Source organism: Rhinatrema bivittatum, chromosome 7 (assembly GCF_901001135.1).
Source record: "Rhinatrema bivittatum chromosome 7, aRhiBiv1.1, whole genome shotgun sequence".
NCBI classification, from domain to species: Eukaryota; Metazoa; Chordata; class Amphibia; order Gymnophiona; family Rhinatrematidae; genus Rhinatrema; species Rhinatrema bivittatum.
Genome location: NC_042621.1, coordinates 109,618,599 through 109,646,371, shown reverse-complemented (window position 1 = coordinate 109,646,371; position 27,773 = coordinate 109,618,599). Strand labels below are relative to the sequence as shown.

The 27,773-nt window shown below is 44.0% G+C and overlaps 1 protein-coding gene and 1 long non-coding RNA gene across 4 annotated transcripts in view; one reads left to right on the top strand and one right to left on the bottom strand.

The window, feature by feature from the left end:
• KATNB1 (katanin regulatory subunit B1) overlaps positions 1-27,773 on the bottom strand; it is a 172,954-nt gene that overhangs the window by 30,180 nt on the left and 115,001 nt on the right. For all 3 annotated transcript variants that reach the window (XM_029608925.1, XM_029608924.1, XM_029608923.1), the window contains exons 14-16: positions 24,940-25,016; positions 15,110-15,229; positions 2,813-2,962 (exon numbers count right to left, since the gene is read on the bottom strand). In XM_029608925.1, the coding sequence (XP_029464785.1) occupies positions 2,813-2,962; positions 15,110-15,229; positions 24,940-25,016 (347 nt within the window). The remainder of the gene's footprint in view (positions 1-2,812; positions 2,963-15,109; positions 15,230-24,939; positions 25,017-27,773) is intronic.
• Positions 1,799-27,504, top strand: LOC115095371. Its single transcript, XR_003857750.1, has 2 exons — positions 1,799-2,417; positions 27,280-27,504. It is a non-coding gene; the product is annotated as an uncharacterized LOC115095371 (long non-coding RNA).

Genomic DNA, 27,773 nt, shown 5'->3' with positions numbered 1-27,773 from the left:
AGAAAAAACTGCAGTTCATCATCAATCAGGTAAAAAAAAACAGACTAGGCATGCAGAGTGATACCCAAAGTATGTTCAAAAGGAATAGTGGGCATGGAAACCAAATGTCCACCCAAAGAAAAAGCAAGAAGCATCAGGATTTGCAGCAAATCCCCACCAGCTGAACTACAAGTACAAGATATGACCTCCAAGGTCAGATGGGATAAAAACCAGTGTACCAAGGCATGAAGGGCTACTCCTCTACTGGGAGTCCCATGCCAAAACACTGAGCAGGGCAGTGAGCTGCAACTGAAGCTCAGCTACACGATGTATTTTACCATCAGGGGAAGCCAGGTGAAAGGGAAGCACTCCAGCCAGGGATCTGGTTCAAGTAGGAAAAGGATCACCTACCCTTCTGTGAAGGTATATGCGACGACCACTTCCATGTGCCCCCAGCTTCCTCCTGGACTGTTTGACAAAGACAGAAGTGAACACCACAAGGCACAGACCCCTGGGCTGCAGGACAAAGGCAATAGCCTCTAGGTTGTAGAAAATACAGCCCAGAGACTTTCAACCATACAGACCTCCTGCCAATCCCAGCAGAGAACTGCCTCTGAGACAAACAAAGCCCACAGGGCCCATCTACCCTCAGTAAATATAGGCAACATATACTGAGAGAGTCCTAGACATCAGCAGAATGAGAGCAACCTGAAGAAGTCTGTAAACCTCTCTGCTGAGAGTGAAAACAGGAATGCTGCATGAGGCAGTCCCTTTGGAAGAGGAATTCCTCACCAATCTGGGAACCCTAAGTGTACCAGAGGAGGAGCAATCTGATCAGCAGAGCAGACCACACAACAACCAAGCATAGGTATGAAGCCTATGGCTCGAGATAACCTCGTGGCACACAAGCAGAAATGTCAACATGGATTGGTGGGGGGGGGTCTTCTTTGTCAGCCAATGAACGCATCTAATGACAGGGTAACTTCTGAAAGAAAAAATAAATACCCTTAAGTGACTGCAAAGTGGATGGGGAGCAGTTTTTGTGACATCCTCCACCCTGTCCTAAGTCACCATAGATATGGCAAGCTATCGGAAGATTGACAGGTTAGTCAAGAAATGGAGGGAGGAGAAACCTCCTACCAGAGGCAGAGTGTCACCCAAAGTAACACCGATGAGTAGGAGCAGCATGAAGTGAAACTATGAATGTTGCGCTCAGCAGGTATCTGAAGAGGCACTCCACCCATGTGAAAGAAATTCACATCTGAAGAAGCAGAGGAATGAACTTCTCTGCAGCAGATCCGAGGTATGCTTCGTCTCTGGGTCTGCACGGAGGAGGGACTGGACCACCAGTTTCACCCTTAACCAGACAGATCACCAGGTAGGGTGCTAGGCTGAGGATCTCAAGGGGCAAAGCCCCCCTAGGCACCCAGTAAGAGCAAGGGGCAAACACTGTTGCTCCCTCCAAGAAATGAAAACTTAAGATTTTTTTTTTTTTAAACTGAAATTAGAAATTAAGTATTTGCTTGATCCAAATAAGACAGAAAGAGGGAAAAAGTAGACGTTCCCAAACAATCTAGCTGACTAGAGGGGAGCCGCATGGTCTGCCATCTGCATCTGCTGGAGATAGAGAAATACTGAAGGGATGCAGGGTGAGCACTGTCCTGATAAAGGATACCCTTTTAGTTTTTCTCTATCTCCATCTGTTGGACAGGAGGCTCAACCCACTGTCTGGACTGATTCAGGTACGTACAGGGAACTTCTTTTGCCTTTTTACTGTTTGTCAGCTGTGCCTCCCTTGTCTTCTCTCTAAGTCCTCCTTCTCAACCTCTATCTCCTGTGCTTCCTCAACAATCATCTTAACTCCTATATCTCCCCTTCACAATCTTCTTGTTGCAACTATTCCTACCTCTTGTGCTCCACAATCATCTCCTCTCCCTTCTTCCAAGCCTTTTGCTTCTCCAATAGCAGGGATGGGATGGGATATAGTGGCTTGAAGCTGAAGTGAGTTCTAGACCTTCATTTTCCCTTACCCTCACATCCTATTACATTCCTGTCTTTCCTCTCCTCCCTTTACCCACTCCACTAGCTTTTTCCCCTTCCTCTCCCCTATTTCTCTATCACCCCAACTCCTCACAAGATCTATTCTCCTTTCTTAGTTCAGGGTCCTCACCTCCTATCTGTCCCCTCTTCACAGTCCTCTCCCCCCATTCTAGGTCCTGTGTCCTTCCTTCAGGTTCCTTTTCTAATCTCTGCCCTTCACATCAGGTTCTTTTCCTCCCCACCCTGTTTCTCTCCCCCCACCTCCCACCTTTTCAAGATTCTCTCCTCTCTTCCTCAGCATTTGCAATGGAAGCAGGACGGGAGAAAGCTATGGATCTAAGAAGAAATGAAGGAGAGAGGGAGAGAAGCCACTGGCAGCCAGCATCAGCATTTGACAGGTGGCATAGCTCTTCTACTTCTTTTGGTCATCCTCAGTAACAGCGATTCTTAAATCTCTATTACTAGTGATAAGAGCTGGTATTGTGAAGCAATACCAGGAAATTTGTACCCTGGCTATCAGGTGTAATCAGTGCTACTGCTAAATCTGAAACAGTATTACCCCAAAACTCCTCTCAGGTGTAATCAAGTACCCAATGCCAGATTCCCGTTAGGGTTATTTCAGAAAGCAGCAATGCTGCAGAATGTATATAGAATTTACAGAGGGGATTGTAGCTCCAGTCTCTGTTTCCCGTAGTAAACTTTAGATTGTGGCCAAATCAGCAGATCTCCTCTGTCAAGACTTTCCATTTGTGGTTCTTTTAGAAGCCATTGCTTTAGGGCACAGCCTCCTCACCTTGATGTCTCCAGTACTCCAAACAGCTCGCACAGTGTCTAGGTTTTTGTAACGGCTGGTCAATACCACACACATGGTGTCATGGCCTTTATGAATTTGTGACATAGCTTCTTCATCCACCACTTCCACCTGGTTCTGATTTTTTACAACCTGAGGGTACAAAGCAGATCACAAAATAGTTAAGGGTAATTTTCAAAAGGATTTACCCACATAAAGGAAAATTAGTTCTTACCTGATAATTTTCGTTCCTGTAGTACCAAGGATCAGTCCAGACTGCTGGGTTATGCCTCCCTTCCAGCAGAAGGAGTCAGAGAGAAAACTGAAAAGCACCTCCCGTAACCCGGGGTGCTCCCTGCGATCCTTCAGTATTATCGATATCAAAGCAGAATGAACTTATTAATGATAAAGAGGAGCGTGTAATAGAACAATCGCGAAAACGCTTTTGCAACCAGTGACTAGACCAAGTTAAACCAGCAAACTATTGCCCAACACAACACAACTCAGGCATCAACGATCTGTGGAAAAACAGAACAGGTAAATTACTGAGTGGACTCTCCTACGTATGGGCGGGCGTCTGGACTGATCCTTGGTACTACAGGAACGAAAATTATCAGGTAAGAACTAATTTTCCTTTCCCTGTATGTACCAGGATCAGTCCAGACTGCTGGGATGTACCCAAGCCGCCTTAAATAGGGTGGGTTCCTGGAGAGTTCTGCACGAAGAACACTACCGCCAAAGGAATCCACCGCAGGATCCCTGACATCCAGTCGGTAATGCCTAGCAAAAGTGTGCAAGGACTTCCATGTAGCCGCTCGACAAATCTCTTGCGGTGATACACAATGATTTTCCACCCATGACGCGGCTTGAGCCCGCAAAGAATGTGCCTTAAGACCTTCCGGCACTGTGCGCCCGCAACCGATGTAGGCAGAAGCAATGGTGTCCTTCAACCATCTTGCAATAGTAGTCTTCGAGGCCTGAGAACCTCTTCTAGGCCCGTTGCACAACACAAAGAGATGATCTGAGCGCTGAAAAGGATTAGTGACCTCCAAGTAGCGCAACAGAACCCTACGGACATCCAATCGCCGTAGCTCCCTATCCGCATCGGAAAAGGCCGGTAACTCAACAGATTGGTTGACATGAAACGCAGACACCACCTTAGGCAAAAAGGAAGGAACGGTGCGAATAGAGATGCCCAAATCCGAAATCCGCAGAAAGGGCTCCCGACAGGAAAGGGCTTGCAGTTCCGAAATGTGACGGGCTAAACAAATTGCCACGAGAAACACCGCCTTGAGCGTCAAATCCTTAAGGGTTGCCCGCTTCAACGGCTCAAAGGGGGGGGGCCACAAAGAGCCCGCAGGACCAAATTCAAGCTCCAAGACGGACAGACCGCCCGCACGGGAGGCCTCAAATGCTTGGCCCCCTTTAAGAACCGCACCACATCCAGATGAGCTGCAACAGCAATGCCCTCAATTTTCCCCCGGAGACTGGCCAGGGCCGAGACCTGAACCCGGAGCATACTGTAGAACAACCCCTTTTGTAAGCCGGCCTGCAAGAAGGACAACAGGTGAATGATAGAGGTCCGGCGAGGGGACAAGTTGCATTCCAGGCACCAGGACTCAAAGACCTTCCAGACTCGGACATAGGCAAGTGAGGTGGAGGTCTTTCTAGCCCTCAACAGGGTAGACACCACTGCATGCGAATAGCCTTTGCGTCTTAACTTCCTCCTCTCATAAGCCAAGCCGCTAGACAAAAGCGATCTGCCTGCTCCAAAAATACTGGACCCTGACGTAGGAGGTAGGGTAGATGACCGAAGCGCAACGGACCGTCCACCGCTAGGTTGATTAGGTCGGCGAACCACGGCCTCCGCGCCCACTCGAGCGCTACCAGAATCACTGTACCCCGATGGTCTTCTATGCGGCGAAGCACTTTTCCTATCAGGGGCCACGGAGGAAACACATACAGGAGAACGTCTGGAGGCCAGGGGAGGACCAGCGCATCCACCCCTTCGGACCCGTAGTCTCGCCGACGACTGAAGAAGCGAGCCGCTTTGGCATTCCGATGAGTCGCCATCAAGTCGAGGTGGGGGGGTCCCCACCGACGCAATATCATGCCCATCGCCTCGTCCGACAGTTCCCATTCTCCGGGATCCAAAATCTGTCGGCTGAGAAAATATGCTTGAACATTGTCTACGCCGGCGATATGAGATGCCGCAATCCTGTCGAGATGACGTTCCGCCCATCTCATCAAGCGGTCGGCCTCATCTGCCACGGGACGACTCCTGGTGCCCCCTTGCCGGTTTATGTATGCCACCGCGGTGGCATTGTTGGACAGAACTCGTACTGCCTGGCCGCGCAACATTGGTAAGAAGTGTTGGAGGGCTAGGCGGACCGCTCTGGTCTCCAACCTGTTGATGGACCACTGTGTCTGGGCCGGCGTCCAAACCCCTTGTGCCGACCTCGACTGGCACACTGCCCCCCAACCGGACAGGCTGGCATCGGTCGTGACCACCATCCATGGAGGACTCTCGAGACAGATTCCCTTCAACAGATGGTTCGGATTCAGCCACCATTCGAGACTGGATCTGGCCGGCTCGAGGAGTGGTAGGGGAATCTGGTACTCCTCCGACTTGGGATCCCAACGCGAGAGTAGTGCCCTTTGCAAGGGCCGTAAATGAGCGAGGGCCCAGGGAACCAGCTCCAGGGTAGACGCCATATATCCAAGCACCTGCAAGTAGTCCCACACCACCGGGGAGGGAAGGGAAAGCAAGCGGCGGACCCGCGACATCAAACGGTCCATGCGCTCGATGGGTAGGGAGACCCTTCCCGTCCACGTGTCGAAGCGAGCCCCAAGGAACTCCAGATCCTGCGTCGGGACGAGCTGGCTCTTGGCAAAGTTGACAACCCAGCCCAGAGACTGAAGTCAAGCTATCACTGAACTGACCGCCGTCCGGCAAAGCTGTTCCGATTTTGCCCGAATAAGCCAGTCGTCCAGGTAGGGGTGCACCAAGATGCCTTCCCGACGCAAGCTCACCGCTACCACTACCAACACCTTGGTGAACACACGAGGCGCCGTTGCCAGCCCAAACGGTAGGGAGCGAAACTGAAAATGTTGTCCCAAGATCATGAATCTGAGAAACCGCTGAAACCGATTCTGTATCCCTATGTGAAGATACGCTTCTGTCAAATCCAAAGAAGCCAAAATTTCGCCCTTGTGGACCGCGGCAATGACAGACCGCAACGTCTCCATCCGAAAACGAGGGACCCTTAACGCTCTGTTGACCTGTTTGAGATCCAGGATCGGGTGGAAGGAGCCATCCTTCTTAGGAACCACGAAGTATATTGAGTAGCGCCCGGTTCGGCACTCGGCTGGAGGGACCGGCACAATAGCTCCCAAGGCCCGTAACCGGTCCAAGGTCTGAAGTACCGCCTGGTGCTTGTGCATCGGCCCGCAAGGGGATATTAGGAAAGAATCTCGGAGGGGACAAGCAAAATCCAACGCGTAACCGCGATCTACAATATCTAGAACCCACTGGTCGGAAGTAATCTTGACCCATTCCTCGTAAAAGTGAGATAGCAGACCCCCGATGAATGGGACCAAGGAATGGGTCGGCATCCCTTCATTGTGTAGTCTTACTGGCGCTGGCAAAGGCATGGGTTCTGGCCCGCGGAGACCGTCTGCCCCGAAAGGAAGACGACCAAGACTGAGCGAAAACGACGCTGGCCATGAAACCGGCCACGAAAAGCACTGGTGGAACGAGCCCCTCGAGGCTTGTCCTCAGGAAGTTGGTACACCTTATTGTCCCCCAAGGCTCTGATAAGCTGTTCTAGCTCGTCGCCAAACAGCAACTTACCTCGAAAGAGAAAAGACCCGAGCTGAGCTTTAAAGAGGAGTCGGCGGACCAGTGCTGGAGCCACAGCAGCCGACGAGCCGAGACCGCAGAGGACATAGTGCGAGCCGAGGTCCGTAGGAGATCATAAAGGGCGTCTGCCGTATAGGCGACCGCCGATTCCATACGCGCCGCCTGTTCGGCCTCCCCGGCAGGTAGAGCCTGTGATGTCAACATTTGCTGAACCCAGCGGAGCAAGGCACGTTGCATCAAGCTGCTGCAGACCACCGCCCGAACACCAAGGGCGGCCACCTCAAATATACGCTTGAGCAACACTTCTAGCTTCCTATCCTGCAAGTCCTTGAGGGCAGTGCCCCCCGTCACCGGGATGGTGGTGTGCTTGGCGATGGCGGTGACCACGGAATCCACCTTGGGAACCTTCAGGAGTTCCAGTGTCTCCTTAGGGAGGGGGTAGAGCCTCTCCATTGCTCTGGTTACTCGTAACGTGGCTTCCGGGGCGTCCCACTCGTTGGAAACGATCTGCGAGAATTTCGGATGGAACGGAAAGGTCTGTGGGGGATCACGCATCCCTGCCAACGCCGCATCTCCCGTAGACACCTCCGACGAACTCAGAGACACCGGGAGCTCCAACTCCTGCAGCACATGCAAAAGTAAAGGATTCAGCTCCTCCCTGTGGAATATCCGTAGGACTTGCGGATCATTGCCCTCCACTTGGGAGGCGGAATCACCCTTATCATCCAGGGCAAATGGATCTGGGATACCCGAATCCACCAGGTCCGCTAGATCAGGATCCCCAAGCTCCCCCGGGGTCGCGGGATCAGGCACCCTGTGCTGTGACTGGCTCCCCAAGGTTCTTGGGGCTTTGACCGGAGCTGGAACGCTGTCATCCCAATCAGATTCCGCCTCTAAATAAGCCTGATGCATTAACAAAATAAACCTAGACGAAAAGGGTGTCCGTCGCTTTAAGGGCCCCCCCCCCCCGAAGGCCCGGGCGCCGGGAGGGCAGGCCCTACCGGCGAACCGCGGGGTCTGTGAGGCGGGGAAAGCGGAGGGGGAAGATCCTCCCCCTCATCCGAAACTCCTTCTTCCCCGCTGGAGGCAGTCAAAATGGCCACCGCTCCCGCGCTAATAGGGAGCGAGCTAGGCCCCTGCCCTCCTGCCACGCGGTTCCCACGTGGCTGCCGGGGGCGCGAAAAAGCTGCTCCCCCCGCCGAAACTCCACTTTGTGAAGGTCCCTCGCCCCCGGGGAGACACCGGGAGCAGAGGCCTTCACGGGAGAGCCGGATCCCCGGCTCTCCACAAGAAACACAAGCCGTGCCCAGAGGCATGAAAAGGCAGCCGGGTGGAAGATTTCACCCCCTCCGGAGGCCCGGGAGAAGGAGCAGGCGCGGCCGGTAAAAGTATTTGGTTTTTTTTTTTTTTTTTTTAATCGTGATCCGGCTGTGGGCAACGGCTTCTGGGGGCAGAGAAGCAATATCTCTGTTAGAGGGGGAGAGTGACCGGCCCACCGGTGAATCCAACCCCCTCTGCTCACCGGGCTCTAGCTACCAATCCGGGAAGAAAAAAGGCAGGACCGAGCCCTGCCCTGCCTGCTCAATAGTGGCTGCTAATACTGCAGAAGTTCCTGTATCTACTTTTTTTTTAAGGAAAGAACTATAAATTTAAAATGATCTAGTCACCAGTGCAGGAAACAAATACCAATCCTCTTTAATTATAATTAGAAATCTCTAATCAAACCTGAGGGCCCACAGCCCCAAGAAAATTGCCAGAGATCAGGACTGCAGGGAATGCCTCTCAATCTGCTGGAGTCAGAGGAAATACTGAAGGATCGCAGGGAGCACCCCGGGTTATATGGGAAGTGCTTTTCAGTTTTCTGACTCCATCTGCTGGAAGGGAGGCATAACCCAGCAGTCTGGACTGATCCTGGTACGTACAGGGAAAAGTAGAATATTTTGTTGCAATTTTCAAAAGCCCATTTATAAGCATATTACTCCATTTTAAGTGCATAAATCCTTTTACAAATTACCCCCCTCTGTGTATTAGTCACTCACAGCACTTACTCCAGACATAGAAATACTGCACTCAAAGTGAGCAGTGCAACATCAACCTACTTATAAATCTCTGCCTAGGATCATTCTGACTTCTGATTAGATTCTACTGTACAAGCCAGATTTTGTTAAAAAAAAAAAAAATTTATTCCCAGTAGGGAAATGCATGTCCACCATCTGCTGGAGACGGATAATACTAGCAGGCTGATGTCGAAGCAGGGCTATATATCCGTGATGTCAGCTTTCACTCTGTCTCCATCTGCTGGTAACGGTGCATAACCTACTTGTGGAGATTGGCCTGCCTGAGTGCAGAGGAGGGTAACAATTTAAGGATGCGATGAAAGGAAACTGGTAATCAAAGAATAAAGCAATGACTGGTTATGTACTCTTAAAGAGTAATGAGAAATATATTAGCTCCTGTTATTGGTCTATTTTTTCTTTTAATAAAAACTAAAATAGAGGAAGTGTTGGCTTCCTATCTGAATTTCTTTTATTACCACATTAATTATAACTGCTGCTCTGTGAAGATAAAAACCAGGACCCTTTGCCAGCTGCTATTAAGCTGCTGGGGTCTTTTTTGACCTGGAAGCATACAGTAAACACCACTGCTGACAGTAAGGGGCACAGGGGCAATCCACCTTGGGGCACCAGCCCCTGTTGCTTTCTATTTTTTATTTGGTGGGTTTGGGGAGGGTATAGAGTATTATGCCCACACTTATTTTAAAATGTTTTCTGAGGTGAGGCGGAAATCAAACCTAAAGGCCCTGAATTTTTTTTAAGTTTTTGTTTTAAATTTATAACCATTTAGCTGGCAATATTTTGAATATAGATGATTAAATAGTAAGTTATCCAGCTACATGTAGCCAGGTACCTTTTAATTGTCAACAAACAGGGTGGTAACCGACTGATTATTACTTATGTGTTTTAAATGACAAAATTATTTGTGTGGTATGTCTTTAAATACTAAGTGTTCTTCATTTCATGTAGGTAAATAGATACAGCTAATCAAACTTTTTTGTCACAATACATCTGTTGGTGGTAATGGTGTTTGAATTTTGAGTAAAATGCCTTGGAGTGAGCTTATCTATAATATATTTGTATTTTCGTAATAGTGTATTGTATTTCTATATATAATGTATTTTTGATTCATTTTTTTAAAATAGTTGATTTATTATAAATTTGACTTTGGCTACTGATAACATGGGAACAGATTTTTGAAATCTCTCAATTAGGGACTTTTTGTTCCTGTTGTGATGAATTTTGAAGATATTGAGGATTTATTAATAAGAGTCAACCGTGCTGCCTACTTTACTCATGTTTATTCACACCTTCTCTTGAAGAAACTGATCCAGCAAAAAAATGTTGGGAATGGTTGCAGACATTTATTAATGGTTTTAATTTCACAATTTGGACATTTTTAGTTGAGCTTTTATGTTTTGTATGTTTGTAGGTGGATGTAGTCAATGCGTCTTGTATTGCTTAATGTTGTTTTTAGGAAAATTGAGTATATAAAAAACTTTTTTTTGATTTGTTGACACACATTCCTTTTAGTATGTGTTTAAATTTGGTGATATCTATTGCTAGTTTTTTGATCAGATACCTTTCAAACTTACAGGGTCATTCATCAAAATGTGTTATGGCGTTAACACCCACGATAATGCCATAACGCATGCGAAATTTATTGCAACGTGCGGCACAAATGCAAATTTTTTAAATGGGCGGGATCAATGAAAATGAGAGGCATTATCGCACGCTTTTAACGCTGGAAATAACTACACCTTTTTTCCTGGCGTTAAGCTGCGCGATGTGCCCGAAACGGCCAAAATGCAATTTGCAATAAAAATTGCAAATTCCATTTTGGGGAGGGGGAGAGAGGAGTGGGGTGGAGTAGAGAGAGCAGTAAGCCTCTGGGGTGGCACACATAGTAGTCAACTATTTATACTGCTATAGGAGAGCCAGCTAGTAACTCAAGATGAGGTTTTGGTGGTGGTCTAGGGTTTTGGGGTCAGTTTTACATGTAGAGTGAGACAAATGAACAGTACAGTAAACCTCGGTGAAGATTTGACGTGATTTAGAGTGAGGAAAGTCACACATAGATGAGATTTTTATAATATTCTCTCGCCCCGGCTTGATGGACTGTCTACCAGGGTATTATCAAGCTAGGACAAGAGAACACTAAAATGATCTCATCTTAGTTTGACTTTACTCACTCCAAATCACATCAAATCTTCACAGAGGCCTACTGTGCTGTATGTACGTCTCACTCTGCATGTAAAACTGGCCCCAAAACCCTAGATCACCACCAAAACCTCACCTCAAGTTACTAGCTTGCCTTCCTATAATGATATAAATAGCTGACTAATATGAAAACCTTATAAAGAGTCTCTCTTTCTCCCCCCAAAGTAAGGAAACACCTGTTTGGGCACTTCGCAAGTAGCAAAATATAAGTATCACAGGGTGCAAAAATGTAAATGCACGTTGCAATAAACTACCTATGCGAAATGCTAAGATAGTGCGCGATGCGGTAATTCTAAAATGATCATAGTCACACCCCTTTTCCATATCACAGGCGTTATCCATGAAAAAATTATCACATTTTGATGAATCTAGGGTTTGATTGGTTAGATTAGAACAGTATCCAGCTAAAGGTAGCCTGATAACTTTAGGTGAATATCTGGAACAATTTATCTGGCTATCTTTACCTGAATAATTTTTCTGTTCACTGGCTTTCTGAATGTTGCCTTCAAAGGTCTTAGTGATAGAGGGAGGGAAGCAGAAGACTGCAGATCATTTAAAATCTGTGACAACATAGCAGGTATGTACAAATGGGCAGATTGTGTGGAACAAATGGTCTTTTTCTGCTGATGTCTTATATACATTTTATTAAAGGTTTTCACCACCAATGGTATGAAAGGATATGCCCACAGAAAACCTATCCCACAATGGAGATCGCACGACACTAGTCTGCCCTCTGATCTACTTCTGAAGCAGGTGGTCTGGATCTTCCTGAGGTTGAGAACAGATCTCTCAGTGTTTACCACTCAAGAAATATCTTTTTTTGTCGCTTTCTGATCCAGAGATCACTTGTCAGGTCTAGGATCTAACGCCTTTGACAAAATGTTCTTTACCCTGCAAGGTACATTGCTTTAGGGTTGTTCCATGAGAAGTGGCCCAATTCACATCTTGACAGTATCCTGATACATAAGGAATGATCCTGCTCTTCCTTGATTATTCAGGTAGAACATGACTGCATAACTGTTTGAATCAGGTTAATTTTGTTGGCCATCTGATCTCCAAAAGCTTTGAGCATCAATTTCTGCCCATTTAAAAAAATTGATATAGAAATTTTTTTCTGAACAAGCCAAGGGCCATGGATATGATGCGCCTGATTATAGGCTCACCTTCCAAAACTGGAAACATTTGCTGTTGGTACAATCTGGTGGGGAGGAATTTGGCAGGGAAAAGCAAAGGCCAGATTAGTATGGAAGGGCCAGCCAGACAGGAAATCTCTCAGCTGTCTCAGAACAATCCATGAAAGGCTCAATTTCTCTGAGTATATTCATGGAGATGAGCCATGGGTGTGTTGAACTGTTGAAGCTATATGGCCCAACATCTGACTGAATCGCTCTCCCACCAAGATCTTTAGTTTGGTGATCTTGTTGGCAAAAGAACAGGCTTTTGCTTGAATCATCTCTAGTAGAGCCCTGATAAATTCCAATTGAAATTATGTACTTAAAGTTGGATTTGTGTTAATTTATCAAGAACCACAGTAACTCCAACACTTGGGTGGGGATCTACATGAATTTATTTGCCCTAGCCCAAGATGTGCTTTTCATCAGCCAAATGTAAATAGAAGAATTGATGGTGAGCTCTTCCACTCTCTTCTGTACATCCTGAAGGAGCTGATTGATGGGCACTATCACTAACTCCTTAGGGGCATATAAATACCCAAGGAAGCAAAGAATAGGTACTCCAGGTTCATCTTCAACCTGTATATTAAAGGAAATGGCTTCAGTTTCTGAACAAAACTTAGACAGCTCCCAAGGAAGGGATCTTTTCCTAACTTGTGGAGGAGAGAAGAACAAAAGGAGATCTGGAGGACAGAAGACCAATAGAAGATCTGGGGAATAGCCTTCTTTGGATCAAAATCCTCAGAGACCTATATGCAGGACCCCAAGATTCTACAATTATAACAAGAACTTATATCTAGGAAGGCATTATCCTTGGAACCATCATCTCATTAGGCATATAAGAGTTCTCCTGGGATGGCTCCAATGCCAAATCTCAATGCTAAGATATTGAAGTCTGTGCAGAGGCAATGGTTTGAAGTGTCAACTCACTAGAAGCCAGCACCTGGCCAAAGTGCTTAGAAAGGATTATGGATAGACCATTTGGTCTTTTTCTGCCGACAATACTATTTTACTAGGAGGAATAGCCTAGTGGTTAGAGCAGTAGGCTACGAACCAGGAGACCAGGGTTCGAGTCCTGCTGTTGCTCCTTGTGACCTTGGGCAAGTCACTTTACCCTCTATTGCCTCAGGTACAAAACTTAGATTGTAAGACCTCTGGGGATAGGGAAATACCTACAGTACCTGAATGTAAACAGATGTGATATCTCAGATCGAATGTCAGTATATAAAAATAATTAATTAATTAATTTCTAAAATATCATAGCGACCAATACTGCAGAAGTCTCAATAGGAGAGGACATGCCATCCTTGGAAATCAAGGGATAGTACCAATGGTTATGGAGCACACAAAGTGAGCCTGTACATCAGCCAGATTCAAAATGGATTTCCCCTGAAGCAGTGGGCAAAATGCAAGACCTGCATTGGGTTGGAACTGTTGCTGCACAGTGTATCTCATTCCCGAGAAAGTCTGATACTTCACTTTCAGTGCATATCCAGCATAACTCTCTGCTTAGACGGCAGGGGGAATGAAGAAAAGTGGATCTATATACAGACAAAAACCAACAAGGACTGAATTACATAGTCTGGGTAAACAAATAAGCATGGGTGTAGCTTGCTTATTGCGGCGGTTACTACCACTAACTAATTAAGCTAGATATTTCACTTAGATGCAGCTCCAACATTGCTCTCTACATTAATGGTGGGGGTTGAAGGGAAATAGAACCAAAAGGTTACTAAGAGCCAGCAATGTCGGGCTGAATTTGAGTAATTGTTTTCAAAAAACAGTAAATGTGAATACTAAGCATTGAGACATCTACATCTGATTTTCTGAAACTTGCAAATGATTGAGAAGACTGGAAGATCTTTGTGAAACATAGGATCTTTGAAACCGCATCAGCAAGCCAGACAATCAATTTTCATAATTATAAATATAGACATTTTCATATAAGACACGTGATAATACCTATTTTCTATTTTTGCACTATAATGGTTTCCTTCTCTTGTTGCTTTAACCTAAAAGGCCAGGTTTCAATATCCCACAAAGTAGCAAGACAAGACCTGTTAATATAAGTAGGCTGGCCACAGTTAAGTTAAAGGCTGGATACTTTAATACCTAAACCAGGGCTTCCCAAACCTGTCCTGGGGATCCCACAGCCAGTCGTATTTTCAGGATATATACAATGAATATGCATGAGACACATTTACATACCACGGAGACTCCATATATGCAAATTTATCTCATGCATATTCATTGTGGAAATCCTGAAACCCCCACTGGCTATGGGGTCCCCAGGACAGGTATGGGAAGCCCTGACCTAACCAGATATATAAAGAAACAGCTGGTTAGGTTTTAAAGTTATCTGGCTACTTGTGAGCTAGAAATATTTTAAATAAAATAAAACAAAACATATCTTTTGCAAGCTAAGGATAGGTTCTTGTAATCAGGATTCTGCCTCTCTATCATGAATATAGTGTCAATGCCAGATTATGCACTTTATAAACCTATTATATCAGATGGTGAACTCCAGTCCTCAGGAGACACAAACAGGTCTGGTTTTCAGGTTATCCACAATGAATATACATGAGATAGATTTGCATACAGTGGAAGCAGTGTTTGCAAATCTCATGCATATCCATTATGAATATCCTGAAAACCAGGCCTGTTTGTGGTTCTAGAGGACACAAGTTGGCCACCCCTGTACTATATGAAATCCTGTTTTCTCATTACTCTACTTGGCCTGCCACAACTAAGAGCTAACCCAGAACTAAACAGAAATGTGAAGATCTTCATGGATTCAGATTCAAACAAGATTCACGGATTAAAAATATTCTTTAAATCCTGGCTCTTCTTCTTTCAGGATCAACACATCAAATCAAAGGGAGAAAATGGAGAACCAGTTATTAGAGGTCCATAAGGTGCTGACATTTCATAGATCGTCTTAATCCCACAAGTAATGTTTTCATGCCATGCCACTTGACAAAAAAATACTCACAGGCAGAAAGTCAGCAGCCTTTAAACCAATAGGTTCATTCCTGGTGGCAGGGATGATGGAGGGCTCTGCCTTAACAATAGGTGTGGAGGTCAAAATGGGAGGCCTCTGCAACTGTTCAGGCTGGGGAAAGAAAATGGTGAAACATGGTTATGGCATAGATAAAAACATACACCTGCAGCATTTTAAACACCAAGCATAAACTGAATTATGTTTAACCTACTACTCCAAGAACTCCCTGACAAAACTTTGGTCCTCCTTAAGGCACAATGCAACAGCTATTCCAGTGGATAATGATTTGTTGCTATGACTTACATGGCAAACACATTAAAATGTAATAGATGATATAAACTTGAAGCATATAAGCTGTTTTATAAAAGGAAATGCTCAGCCAATAAGTGAAGATGATGAGCGGTATACACAATTGCAGTATACCACAATAACAAATGGTATTACGCTAAAAGGTTTGCAGACCCTTCTATTGGATTACTCAAAAAATGAAGCGTAAAAAGAAGTTGGATTCAGCATTTCCACCTTTATTCATGAATAGCTGAAAAAAGGTTTCAGTTTATTTTTAAACATTACACTCTACCCAGGGCATCTTACAAAAAGAACTTCATAATATGTGGAGTGAGTCAAAATAAGAATATGTACACAGCAAAGCTATGAAAAACTGAGGAAATTTAGTGGGAGATGAAGGCAGAGGTATTGGCCAAGACATCTGAGCAGATTAAAAGAAAGGCCAGTTTAAATAAGGTCTTTAGGCAGGTGAGCAAATTTGTTTACCGTAACGGTTGTTCTCCATAGACAGCAGGATGAATTAGTCATGACATGTGGTGATGTCATCTGATGGCACCAACAGACAGGTCTCTCTAAGCTCAAAAAGAGCTTTTTGCTCTACTTAACGTGTGGGAATTCCCATATGGCCGTCGACTCTCCAGAAAGGCGAGTGTATATTAAGCATGGCTAATTCATCCTGCTACCGGTATCTATAAAGAACACCATTTATGGTAAACAAACTTGCTTTCTCTGTCAACAGGCAATGCTCTATAGTAAAGATATGTGGGGAGTTCCAAGCTGAGGGCTGCTGTAGAGTGTTTACCAAATAAGCAACCCGGGTCCCATCGCAGAAAATATATTACCAGGTGAACAGGCTTCGCAAAACTTGTCCAAATTTACTGTCACTTTTTGACACGTTGTCCAGACAGTACTGAAACATGAAGATGTGCATGGATGACCAATTTACAGCTTTGCAGATATCTTCAACAGGCACAGCTTGCAGATGAACTACCGATGCAACCATGGCTCTCACTTGATGAGCCTTGATCGAAGCTGTAATCTTGTGGTTGGCTAGCACATAATGTGCATTACATCTACTAGCTAACTGGACAATGTTCGTTTGGCCACTGCTTTGCCAAAGAAGTGAGGATTGTAAGAGATGAAAAGCTGTGAAGCCTGGCAGAGTTCTTTTCATGTAGTAAGCTAATGTTTTTTCCAGTCCCAAGGAATGAAGGCCTTTTCCCTCCATGTGCAAGTGGTTTGGGAAAGAATGTAGATAAAACGAGAGCTTAATATGAAAAGCAGAGACTACATTTGTAACACTTTTGAATGGATGTAGAGCACAATTCTATTATGGAAGAACTGCAGGTAAGAAGAGTAATGAACCAAAGCCTGAAGTTCACGGACTCTTCTTGCTGATGTAACTGCAAAAAAGGAACACCACTTTCCACATGAGAAATCTGAGGAAAGTTGACTCCAATGGCAGCTTCATAAGTTGTATCAGAACTAGGTTAAGGTCCAATGGTTTAACCATTGAAGGATTAATATGGCATAAGCCTTTCATAAATTTTGAGACTTAAGGATGAGTGGAAATTGGCCTACTCACAATATGCATGTGATAGGCTGCTATGGTAGAGGAGTCATACCAAGACCTGAGGAAAAAAGGAAGAATAAATATTGAAAAGGCTCGCATGTGAACAGGTCTAAGGAGCTTTGTTGATACCAGGTGGAGAATTATTTCCATTTGAAGATGTAAGCCTTCAACTAGAAGAGCTTCCTAACAGACACTGTCTTCCACTTCTTTGAGTGGAGAAAATGGAGCAAGCAACAAGCACTCAACATCCAAGCTATCAAGCTGAAATAGAAGAGAGTATAATCACCCTCTTCTTGCGTCAGCAAGGATAGATCTGCTCTTAATGCAGTTGTACTAGATATGCAAACCATACTTGTCTTGGCCATTCTGGTGCAATGAGTATCAGATAGGTCTAGTTTTTGAGCAGCTTTTGTAATTATCTTGATTTATATTCCACTTTTTAGCACTTCAAAGCGGATTATATTCAGGTATTGTAGATATCACCCTATCCCCAGAGGGCTTACAATCTAATGGCCGGATTTTAAAACCCTGGCGCGCATAAACTCCAGTATCTACCCCTAAGTTTGTACCTGAGGCAACAGAGGGTAAAGTGACTTGCCCAAGGTCACAAGGAGTGGCAGTGGGATATGAACCCTGGTTCCCTTGTTTGTAGCCCATTGCTCTAACCATTAAGTTACTCCTAGAGTACTGTTTTAGCTATTAATGGAATCCGTGTAAATGTGTTCCAGTTGAATAGAAAAGCATCCTGTGCAGATCTGAATTCACTGTGAAGAATAAAACAAAACCTTTCCATCTTTCTCTTGTCTTCCAATACAAAGAGGTCAACTGAGGGTTGTCCTCATAGGTTGCACAGCCTGTTGGATGTTGATTGGTATAGGAATTATTCATGTGAGTGAAAAACTCTGCTGAGACAATCTGCTAACGTATTGGCGATCCCTGAAAAGAAGGTTGCTTGAAGAGTCACTTGGTGACTGCATGCCCATTTCTATATTCTTATGCCTTCTTGGCGAAAAGCCCATGACCCTGTGCTTCCTTGCTTGTTGACAGAGAATATGGCTGTTTGAACCAGAATGCTTTTTCCCCCTCAAGCAGATAGGAGAAAGACATTAGGGAATGCCTGATCGCTTGCCGCTCTAGAAGGTTGATTTGGAATGTCTTTTCCAAGTCCCTTGTGTTCAGAAGGGACTGATGTGAGCTCCCCATCCCTTTGTGGAAATGTCTGTCACCAGTATGACCTGATGAGGGAGTAGTCGAAGTAGTGCTCCCTCCTGAAGGACATAGGGTGCCAATCACCAGGGAAGGTCTTCCTTCATCTACTGCGAGATTTTCACTAGAATTGTTGAGTCAACTAAGCCCATTGCAGGAATCACGTATGAAGACGTGTCAGTGACACTACATAAATTGCTGCTGCCATATGGCCTAGAACAACTAGCACTTTCATGGACAATGTCTGATCTATGTTTATCAATAGATGGGCCTGGGATCTGAGAGTATGTGCTTAATCAGATAAGAGAAATGCTCTCTCCTGGAGGGAATCCTTCCATGCCCCAATGAATTTGATCTTCTGTGATGGAATTAGGGTCCATTTTTTGAAATTTAAGAGTCCAAAGTAATTGTTTTCTGTAGGAGGGAGAGCACACCTTCCTGGGAATTCACAGTTACCAAACAGTCCTTCAAGGTAAGGAAAGATGCCCTGACTGAGGATGTGCTATTACAGCTAGGCATCTGGTGAAGATCCTTAGTGGTATAAATTGTTGAGAGAAAATAACAGAATCCCCTTAACACTGCACAAAACACATATTATAGGGATCTATTTACCTTTGCAATATCCACCATATATCTTATATATATATATATATATATATATATATATATATATATATATATATATACTGTTCAAGTACATCAAAATGAGTCACATATGATATATTCTTACTCCAAACAATTTTTTATTATTAATTCCAGTTAAATAACATTCATTTTATTTACATATATCATATATATCATACATATCATTATGGACATGTCAGAGAACATCCTAAACATTACTATCCCTTCAACCCCAATAAGAGACACACATTCTCATCATACATACTACATTCACAAAACATACACCATAAAAATATACATTAAAATTCAAGACTTGCAATACCCCCAATGACTTCTTTCAGATGTCTTCCTACTAACACACTCTTCCCAACAAGGTGCCTTGTTTGGCCCATTCAGGCTTCCTCAGGGAGTATTTCTTAACCCACTCCTTAATATCCCTCTGTAACGATCTTCTTGGGGACACACCCCTGGTTCAATTTTTCATCCATCACCCGATCTCCTAAATGTATGAACAAAATTACTCTCCCATCCACCCTTCTAAAATACTATCAAATGCCATCGTAATATGCACTTACTATTGTGTTCTCACTTGTCTGCTCATGTCCATATTCTCCTCATAATATTCTCCACAGATACACTACAAATGTTCAAAAATATATTAACAACTATTGCTTCCACATATGATTCAAACCCGAGTACTATTAAATGTCACAATTACCTATTATGGGCATCTCATATGTCGAAACCAGCCGCCCTCTTACAATTTCCAGCGAACTAACGCCTCACAAGCCTCCCGAATCACCTTCTTGTTATACTCATAAGTGCCTGCAACATACATAATATGGACTATAAACATTATCAAACCCCAACTCCCATTCACACAAACCTCAGCGCATACCTGATATCTATATCTCAACTCTTACTCTCACAGAGTTTCCACATTCCTTCAAAGTGCAGGGGACCTCCGTTCTTCCAGGGTGAATCCGCCCTACAGCGTCAGTGTCCTCAGCATGCTGGAAATTAATGGCGATTCCAACCAATCACAATCCCTCATACAGGGCGTCACCGAACATAGGGCCTCCGTTCCTCCCAGGTACCACCGCCCTATCACGTCGGCATCCCCCCAGATATTTAACTGTACCACCTTATATCTACCAAATAATCTATTATATTCAAACCAGCATCTTATCCCAAATGCCCAATGTACATATGTCTCTCTTATACTGCCATCATAAACATATCAATATCTCTTTTAAGCATAAAATGCTTCCCACTCGATCTCACTATTGTTGATGGTTGATATGTTTTCCACCAAAAAATACATTTCTGTTCCATCGCCATAGGATACGTGTGACATCCCCTCTCACCTCATCATTTATCCGCATTATAACAAAAAACCTCACTTGGTCCACCCGATGATTAGCCTCATTCCAATGTCCCACAAGGGGCGCTCCCTCTTTATGAATTCTCAGATTGCTCGTGTTCCATAATCCTCTCTTGTATCATACGTCTGGTATGACCAATATAAATCAGTTTACACAGGCATATTATAGCATATATAACCCTATCAGATTTACACGTAAGAGTAGCCCTTACCCTGTACGGTATCCTATCAGGGGAATATTGAAATTTGTCAATACCCAATACATTGTCACATACCGAGCAACCTTGACACGTAGTCTGACCAGTCTCACACCACTCCTCCTTATATTTACACTTCCCTGAGACTAACGCCCGTAAATTTTTCCCCCTTATAGGCAAACACCGGATTTTCACCAAATCCCGGAACAGATTTCAATATTGCCCAATGTTTTAAGATTATGTTCATAATATGTATACTTCTAGATGAGTGAGGGATACAACATACAAGCCTATTTACCCTGGGACGTTCAGTATTGATAAGCAAGTTCTCTATTTGGCATATAGCCCTTTCTTATATGCCTTGTTTATACATCCCTTAGGGTACCCCCGATCCTTAGTGCCACTGACAGATCACATGTGAGCACTCTGTACTGGTAGTGAGAGGAATCCACTACAAAGCATAGTCAGTGACAATGGAAGGGGTAGATGGATGTGAACATAGGCATCTTTCAGATCCAGAGCACAAGTCCAATCTCCCACCTAGATGAAGGATAGGATTGTACGAAGGGAATTCATCTTGAATTTCTTTCATAGCAGGTTCTTGTTCAGGTTCCTTACATCCAGAATGGGTCTCAAACACCCTACCCCTCTCTGGTTTTCCCAGCCATGTTGATTGTGAGAGAGGTTCCATTGCTCCCTGTCTGAGGAACTTCACCTCCAGGTGCAGTTGCGCTGAGTAAAATGGATCTAGATTGAAAGCTGAGCAATGAGGTAGAATCAGAAGCTGGGAGAAATGCAAGCAGTAACCAGATTCTGAAATCTCAAGTACCCCAGAGGTCCAAGGGGATCTTGCACCATTGCTCCAAATAGAGACAAATCCTGCCTCCTACTGAAAAGGTTAACTATTGGATTTGAAGAGTGGTCAAAAACTTGGCTCAGGCTTAGGGAGGACCTGCTGCATTGCTTTTGGCTAGCATTTTTCACACTGTCTGCTTCTCGCCGGAAGCTGTTGTGTAAGCAGGGGTGCAATCCGGTATGGTTGGAATTGCCAGAAGGGGCACATTTGAAAATATGACTGTTTAAATGTGAAGGGACGCCTTGATGTGGACTGATGTTGAGCCTGTTGAGAGCAACTGAACTACATGTTGCTCCTTGATTTGAGTGACTTTTTCTGGAAAAAAAAAATGGATCTGCCAGTCAGGGGATATCTCTACTATCTTATTATGGACGGTCAGACAAGCTGCAAGCTCTCAACCAAACCATTCAACATACTCTGAAAGAGGCTGACAAGGATCAGGCTATGTATCGAACACCTCATATACTGGTCAGATACGATGGCATATGCAACTCTTCAACATTGAGAGGCTGAGGGTCTGTAGAGTCACCTCCCCCTGTGGGGGGGAGGTATGGATTTAGTTTTTCCATACAGTCATGCACGTATTTGTACCATGTAGAACTGGTGCGTCAAAATACAAGCATTAAGCACAGAACTTTGAAACATCTTTTTTCCAAAAATGTCCAGTGGTCTGGGGTCTTTCCCCAGTGGTGGTGGTGGTGAATATTCTCATTTTCTTTATTTATTTTAATGCTGACTTCTCTACATCTGATTAATGAAGTAGTTGTGCAACTCCAAGAACTGGAGTCTTTTGTTCTCTGTACTTTAAATCTAACTTCCTGGCCACTGGTGCACAGGAGATTGGATTTTAACACATTACCGGGCTGATTCAGTAAAGTCCGCGGGAGCGGCACGCGCACAGGCCACTCTCCTGTGCGCGCGATTCAGTATGCTAATTAGGCCCGGCGGTAAAACCAGGTAAAAGGAGGCGCTAGGGACACTAGCGCATCCCTAGCGCCTCCTTTTGGACCGGAGCGGCGGCTGTCAGCGGGTTTGACAGCCGCTCAATTTTGCCGGCATCGGTTCTCAAGCCCGCTGACAGCCACGGGCTCGGAAACCGGACACCGGCAAAATTGAGCATCCGGTTTTCGACCCGACAGCCGCGGGCCGACTTCAAATTTTTTTTTTTTCCTCCACTTTTGGAAAGTTTCGGGACCTCCGACTTAATATTGCCATGATATTAAGTCGGAGGGTGCACAGAATAGCAGTTTTTACTGCTTTTCTGTGCACTTTCCCAGTGCCCAAAGAAATTAGCGCCTACCTTTGGGTAGGCGCTAATTTCTGAAAGCAAAATGTGCGGCTTGGCTGCACATTTTGTTTTCTGAATCGCGCAGGAATACCTAATAGGGCCATCAACATGCATTTGCATGTTGCGGGCGCTATTAGGTTCAGGGGATTGGACGCGCATTTTCGGCCCCTTACTGAATAAGATGTAAGGGAAAACGCGCATCCAATGGTGGGTTAACAGTGCGCTCCGGAGCGCACTGTACGGTATCGGCCCCTATGGTTTGTAACTCTTGCATGATATTGTGAACTAGAAAAGCTACAGTTCTGCTGAGGTGTCAAAAATCTGGAGCAGACTGAAGACTGAGTGAGGGTCGTCATTCTTATCTATATTAACTCCTAGTACCTTTCCCAACTTATCCAGGAATCTGGAATAGGTCTTTTGGCAGAAATGAATGTTCCTGAGGTTGAGGTACGGGATCAGAGAGTATTCTTTCCTCTGATCTAGGGGAGAAGAAACACTAATTCAGAACCCCAGTGATAAAGCAGGCGAATGAGGAAGGATCCTTGTTAGCTCTTGTATACCTCTTGTTAGCTTCCTCCAACTAGCTGGATTCAGTTGCTATAGAGTGGAAACAACTAGAACCACTTCTCAGGGGTTCTGGATGGCGTCTTTCTTGCATCACGATAGGAGTTACTGCTCCTTGTAAAAGTAAATGTGATATTTTGGAAAGGAGTGGTTGAAGATTGTCCTCTCTATCCTTAGCTGCTAGGGAAGTAAATAAAGATCTCACAAACTCTGGTCATTTTGTCCAAGAGATGATGTGCCCTTAGCTGGGGTGGGAAATCTTATGAAACTAGAATGGAATCTTTTTGTATTTCTATTGGACTCTGCAAAAGCTGACCTGGCAATCTGTTGGAAATTAAATAGAACCAGAGAACAAATGGGTTCTGGTGTGTCCAGATGGAAGCCTTGTTCTAGTACCTTTGATAGCAAGAACACACTTGTAATAGAGAGAGGTAAATGAAGAACATCTGCCCCTGGTGATGATTTTGTAAATGAGTACGTTGGAAGCACCACAGTTTGGTGCGTCAGCAATGCTGAAGGTTGTTCCTTTGATGGAGGAAGCACCGATGGTGTTGAGGCTTGATGCCTCAAAAGTTCCAAGGCTCATGCATCAAGCACTCCTCAGCCAGATGAATCAATAATGCTGACGAATGACACTGTAAAGTCTTCAGTGCTACCTGCTACAACATCACTAAGCGATACATCAATGATGCCAGGGATTTATGCATAGACAGAACCAGAGCTGGTGCTGAGAGCTGATGTGTTGGTGAGCGATATGTCAAGTGATTTGCTGATGCTGAGGGCCAATGCTTCTTCGACATCAGATGCTCTGGTGTTTTCTCTTGGAAGAGCTCCATGAAGCCCGCAAAGGGCGTGTGAATGCCTGAGAATGGTACTTTTTCTGTTTGCTCAATCCCAAGGGGGTGGAGTAGCCAGAGGACTGCTCCAACAAAGGGGGAGACTTCACTGAGGAGCTCCTGGGGAATTCGACTAGGTTCAGCTCCAGGAGGAGGAATAGCTGTGGCTTTTCATAGACCTATTCAGTTCCTCCATTTTCCAGGCTCTGGATTCTTAGCACACTGAGTCATCCTGCTACAATGATAACAGTTGGCCTGGTCATGATTCGGTCCTAGGTACTGGCAGCAGATAACATGTACATTTGTAATGGACATTTTCATACTACACAGTATTCCTGATGCCACTGTGACACCAAAAAGCCCACTTTCTTGAAGATAAAAATATCTACATTTGACTGAGGGGCTCATGAGGCAATTCTTGCACATGCTCAATAGATCTATTCGGTGCCAGATGAGGTCACTACATGTCATGGCTAATTTAGCCCTGCTCGACAATGGAGAAGGGAAGGTAGACAGTGAAAAACTTTTGAACCTCAGGAATGAGTTTACTAAATAGGTGGGCTAGAAAAGAGAAACAGTAAAATTGAACAAACCTGCTTGGTGTGAGGTACAAAACAGAGGTAAGGGGTACTGAGGAAAATAGATCACAAGGGTAGAAAGGTAAGTGGATGCCAGGCCATTGATGCTCTTGAAAGTAAACACCAATAGCTTGACTTAAAAGTGGTACTGGCTAACTAGCTACTGAATAGGAGGTGGCAGAACAATGAGATAGCTAGAAAAAACAAGCAAAATCCAATGAACATTTTCCCCACACACGTCTCATACCAGAATCAAATGGGACTTTGGACATGCACTGAAAATTACATACCAGACAGACACTAGGATTAAAGAGCAGCAAAAGCCATAATTTAGACACTAACACAATTTTGGCCCTACTAATCAAGTTAGGATATCATAAGCATAAAGGATCTTATAAAAAGAATCTAAAGGACTGACTGTACATACGTTTCCACGGTTTGGCATTGGGGTTGCAATATCTGTGGCTGGGCTAGGCTTCACTGGTTCCTTCACGTTAACAGACTCTGGAAGGAGTGATAGAAAGAGGCTCAGAAATTTAGAAACCACAAAGATATCTATAGACATCTATTAGATATCATATTGTTTATATTGTATGGCATTTTATGTTGGATTTACTATACTGTATGACAGTGGTATTCACTCCCAGCCCTCAACAGGTCAGATTTTCAGGATATCTCTAATGAAAATACATGAGAGATTTGCATTCATACTGCCTCCATTGTTGGTGTTTCCAACTCTTAATGCAGCTCGAAAATTGTACAAGTCTACATGCAATTTAAGGTCAGCCTCACAGGGGCTGTTGTGTATACCATGTTTCAAACAAATCAGCTTAGATTAGTCCCGCAAATGGTTATTTTATGTTCAAGAGTCAATCCTTTGGAATTCTCTGCCAAAAGAAATTAAAAATAAGGGAAGTCTTAAAATTTCAGAATACAGTAAAAGCACATTTTTTCAGCAAGTTTTTACTTAAGAGTAGTGAATATCTTCTGTGCTATTGTCTTAAAGCAGAGGACAATATTTTCATTACTATTTTTATATATTTTATATTGTTTTTATATTTACTTTTATTTCTTATTGGTGTTCTATTTTTATTATATGTTAACTTGAAATTTTATGATTATTACTTTGTAAACCACTTAGGAGTGTTGATAGGCGGTATGTAAATTTGATAAATAAACATGCAGATCTATCTCATGCAAACTCATTAGGGATATCCTGAAAATCCAGCCTGTTGGTGGCCCTTGAGGGCTGGGAGTGAATACCACTGCTGTATGGTAATTTTATTATGATTGTTAAATATTGAGCCTTTCGGGTGTAGTAATTTATTATTTATTTATTTAATTTCTTTTCCTATACCGATGCTCAAGACTAGGTCTTATCGTACCGGTTTACAATGTAACTGAGGGGAAACCAATTAACATCAAGGTAGAAAGTAAAGTTACATTAAACAGGGAGCATAAAACCTGGGCAATGGAAGACAGTACAGAGTTTAAACTAAGAAACAATTAGAGAGAGAATTAGAGAGAGAATTAGAGAGAGTAATCCATAAATACAAATAATAAAGACCATTTGGTCCACCCTGTCTGTCTGTGCCTGTCTACTGTATGTGGCCTTCTCCCTCCCTTGCCCTGATGGTACGGTCCATTTGTATCTGTCCCAAGCAAGCTCGAATTCTATCACCGTTTGGCTCTTATTTTAGCTAGACATCCGCTGCCCTTTCAGTGAAATAATTCTCATGTTCTTTTACAGCCTTCCTTTCACTTCAACTTCTCATTCCATGGAAAATGCTCTCTTCAGAAGCCTGCTAGATGTATCACATCTCCCCCTTCCCTTTCTTCTAGAGAGTACATCTTTAGCTCTTTCAGTCTCTGTGTATAGCTTATACTGCAAGAAATGCACTTTGATGGCCTGTTTTTGAAATATCTATATCTTATCTTGTGGTCTTCAGTACTGATCTCAGATCTGTAGAAAGGTAATATTACTTCCCTCTTTCTACTACTGATACCTCTCTAAGACTTTATGTATTATGGTTTATGCACACAAACACGTACAATGCTTTTAATGTGTGTGTTAACTAATGAGAATGTGCAAATGTGCTGCTAACATGGTGTTAATACATCTAATGGAACCATGTTAAAAATAAACATAGCTGCCTATTTTAAGTATGCAAATAGCATGGTAATGAGCTCTATACAATGTTCTTTGCCAAAGAAGGTTAAACAGCTGAGGTAAATTTAATGAAGGAAAATGTAAATTTCACCTCTACTGAACAAAATGTGCAGTTCAAAGTATAAATATGGAAAAGCTGCCCTTGGCACTGGACCAACGAAGCAGGATGGAAGGTAGGCCGCAGTCTTCCTGCTTCACTGACTGGGGGAGGGGACTTAGAGGGGCAAAGGGACTGCACTTTGGGTTCCCTTCTTCCTATGTTGGGGGTACCCTATCACCCATGTTAACGGGCCACATTTCTCCAGGTCAATTTGGGTCTGCAGAGAATACTGTAGAGCATAATTGAATTAAAGTGGCCATGTTCAGTTTAAAGTGACTGCGTTCTGCATATAACTAGTTTTGTTAACCTTATGTTAAAGCATGTGAGAAAGCTGGCAAGTAACATTACCTTCTGTTTTCATATACTTTAATACATAGACCCCTTCACACACACAAATATATCATACTTTTCTTTCCCTTGAACATATCCTAAACCTCTACATTAATGGCATGCCCTCACTATCTGCCAACTTCCTTCCTGTCTTTTCTTTCTTTCAGTCTCATAGGGATATACTGCTACTGCTCAGACTGAGAACAGGAAGAGAAGGCTGAGGCTGGGACCCTCCGACTAAGGCCATCATCCTTGTACTCTGAAGAGCAGCTGGCTCATGAGGGTGAAGTGAGAAGTGTGCTGGCTTCTGGCTCGGTATGGGAGCCAAACGTCTGGTGAATTTTCTACCAGCATCAACTAGATCTTGGTTTTGTTTAAAAAAAAAAAAAAAAGCGCCTGCTCTGGCCTGTTAAGTTTCATGGATTATAGAAGACATTTCAAGGTGACTGAAGTAGGGGTACTAACATTCTTTAAAATAAATCTGTTAGTAGTTAAACAAAATCAGAAGTTGCACAACTTATTCCATAAAAGTGTTAAAACAGAAATGGCAGACTGATATTCTGCCAAATTTAGCCTGCACCGATTCTTTAAATACCATCTCTCTCATAACTTCCTGAGTTCTAACATACTTGGCTTTTTTTTTTTTAATCTGCTTTTGCTC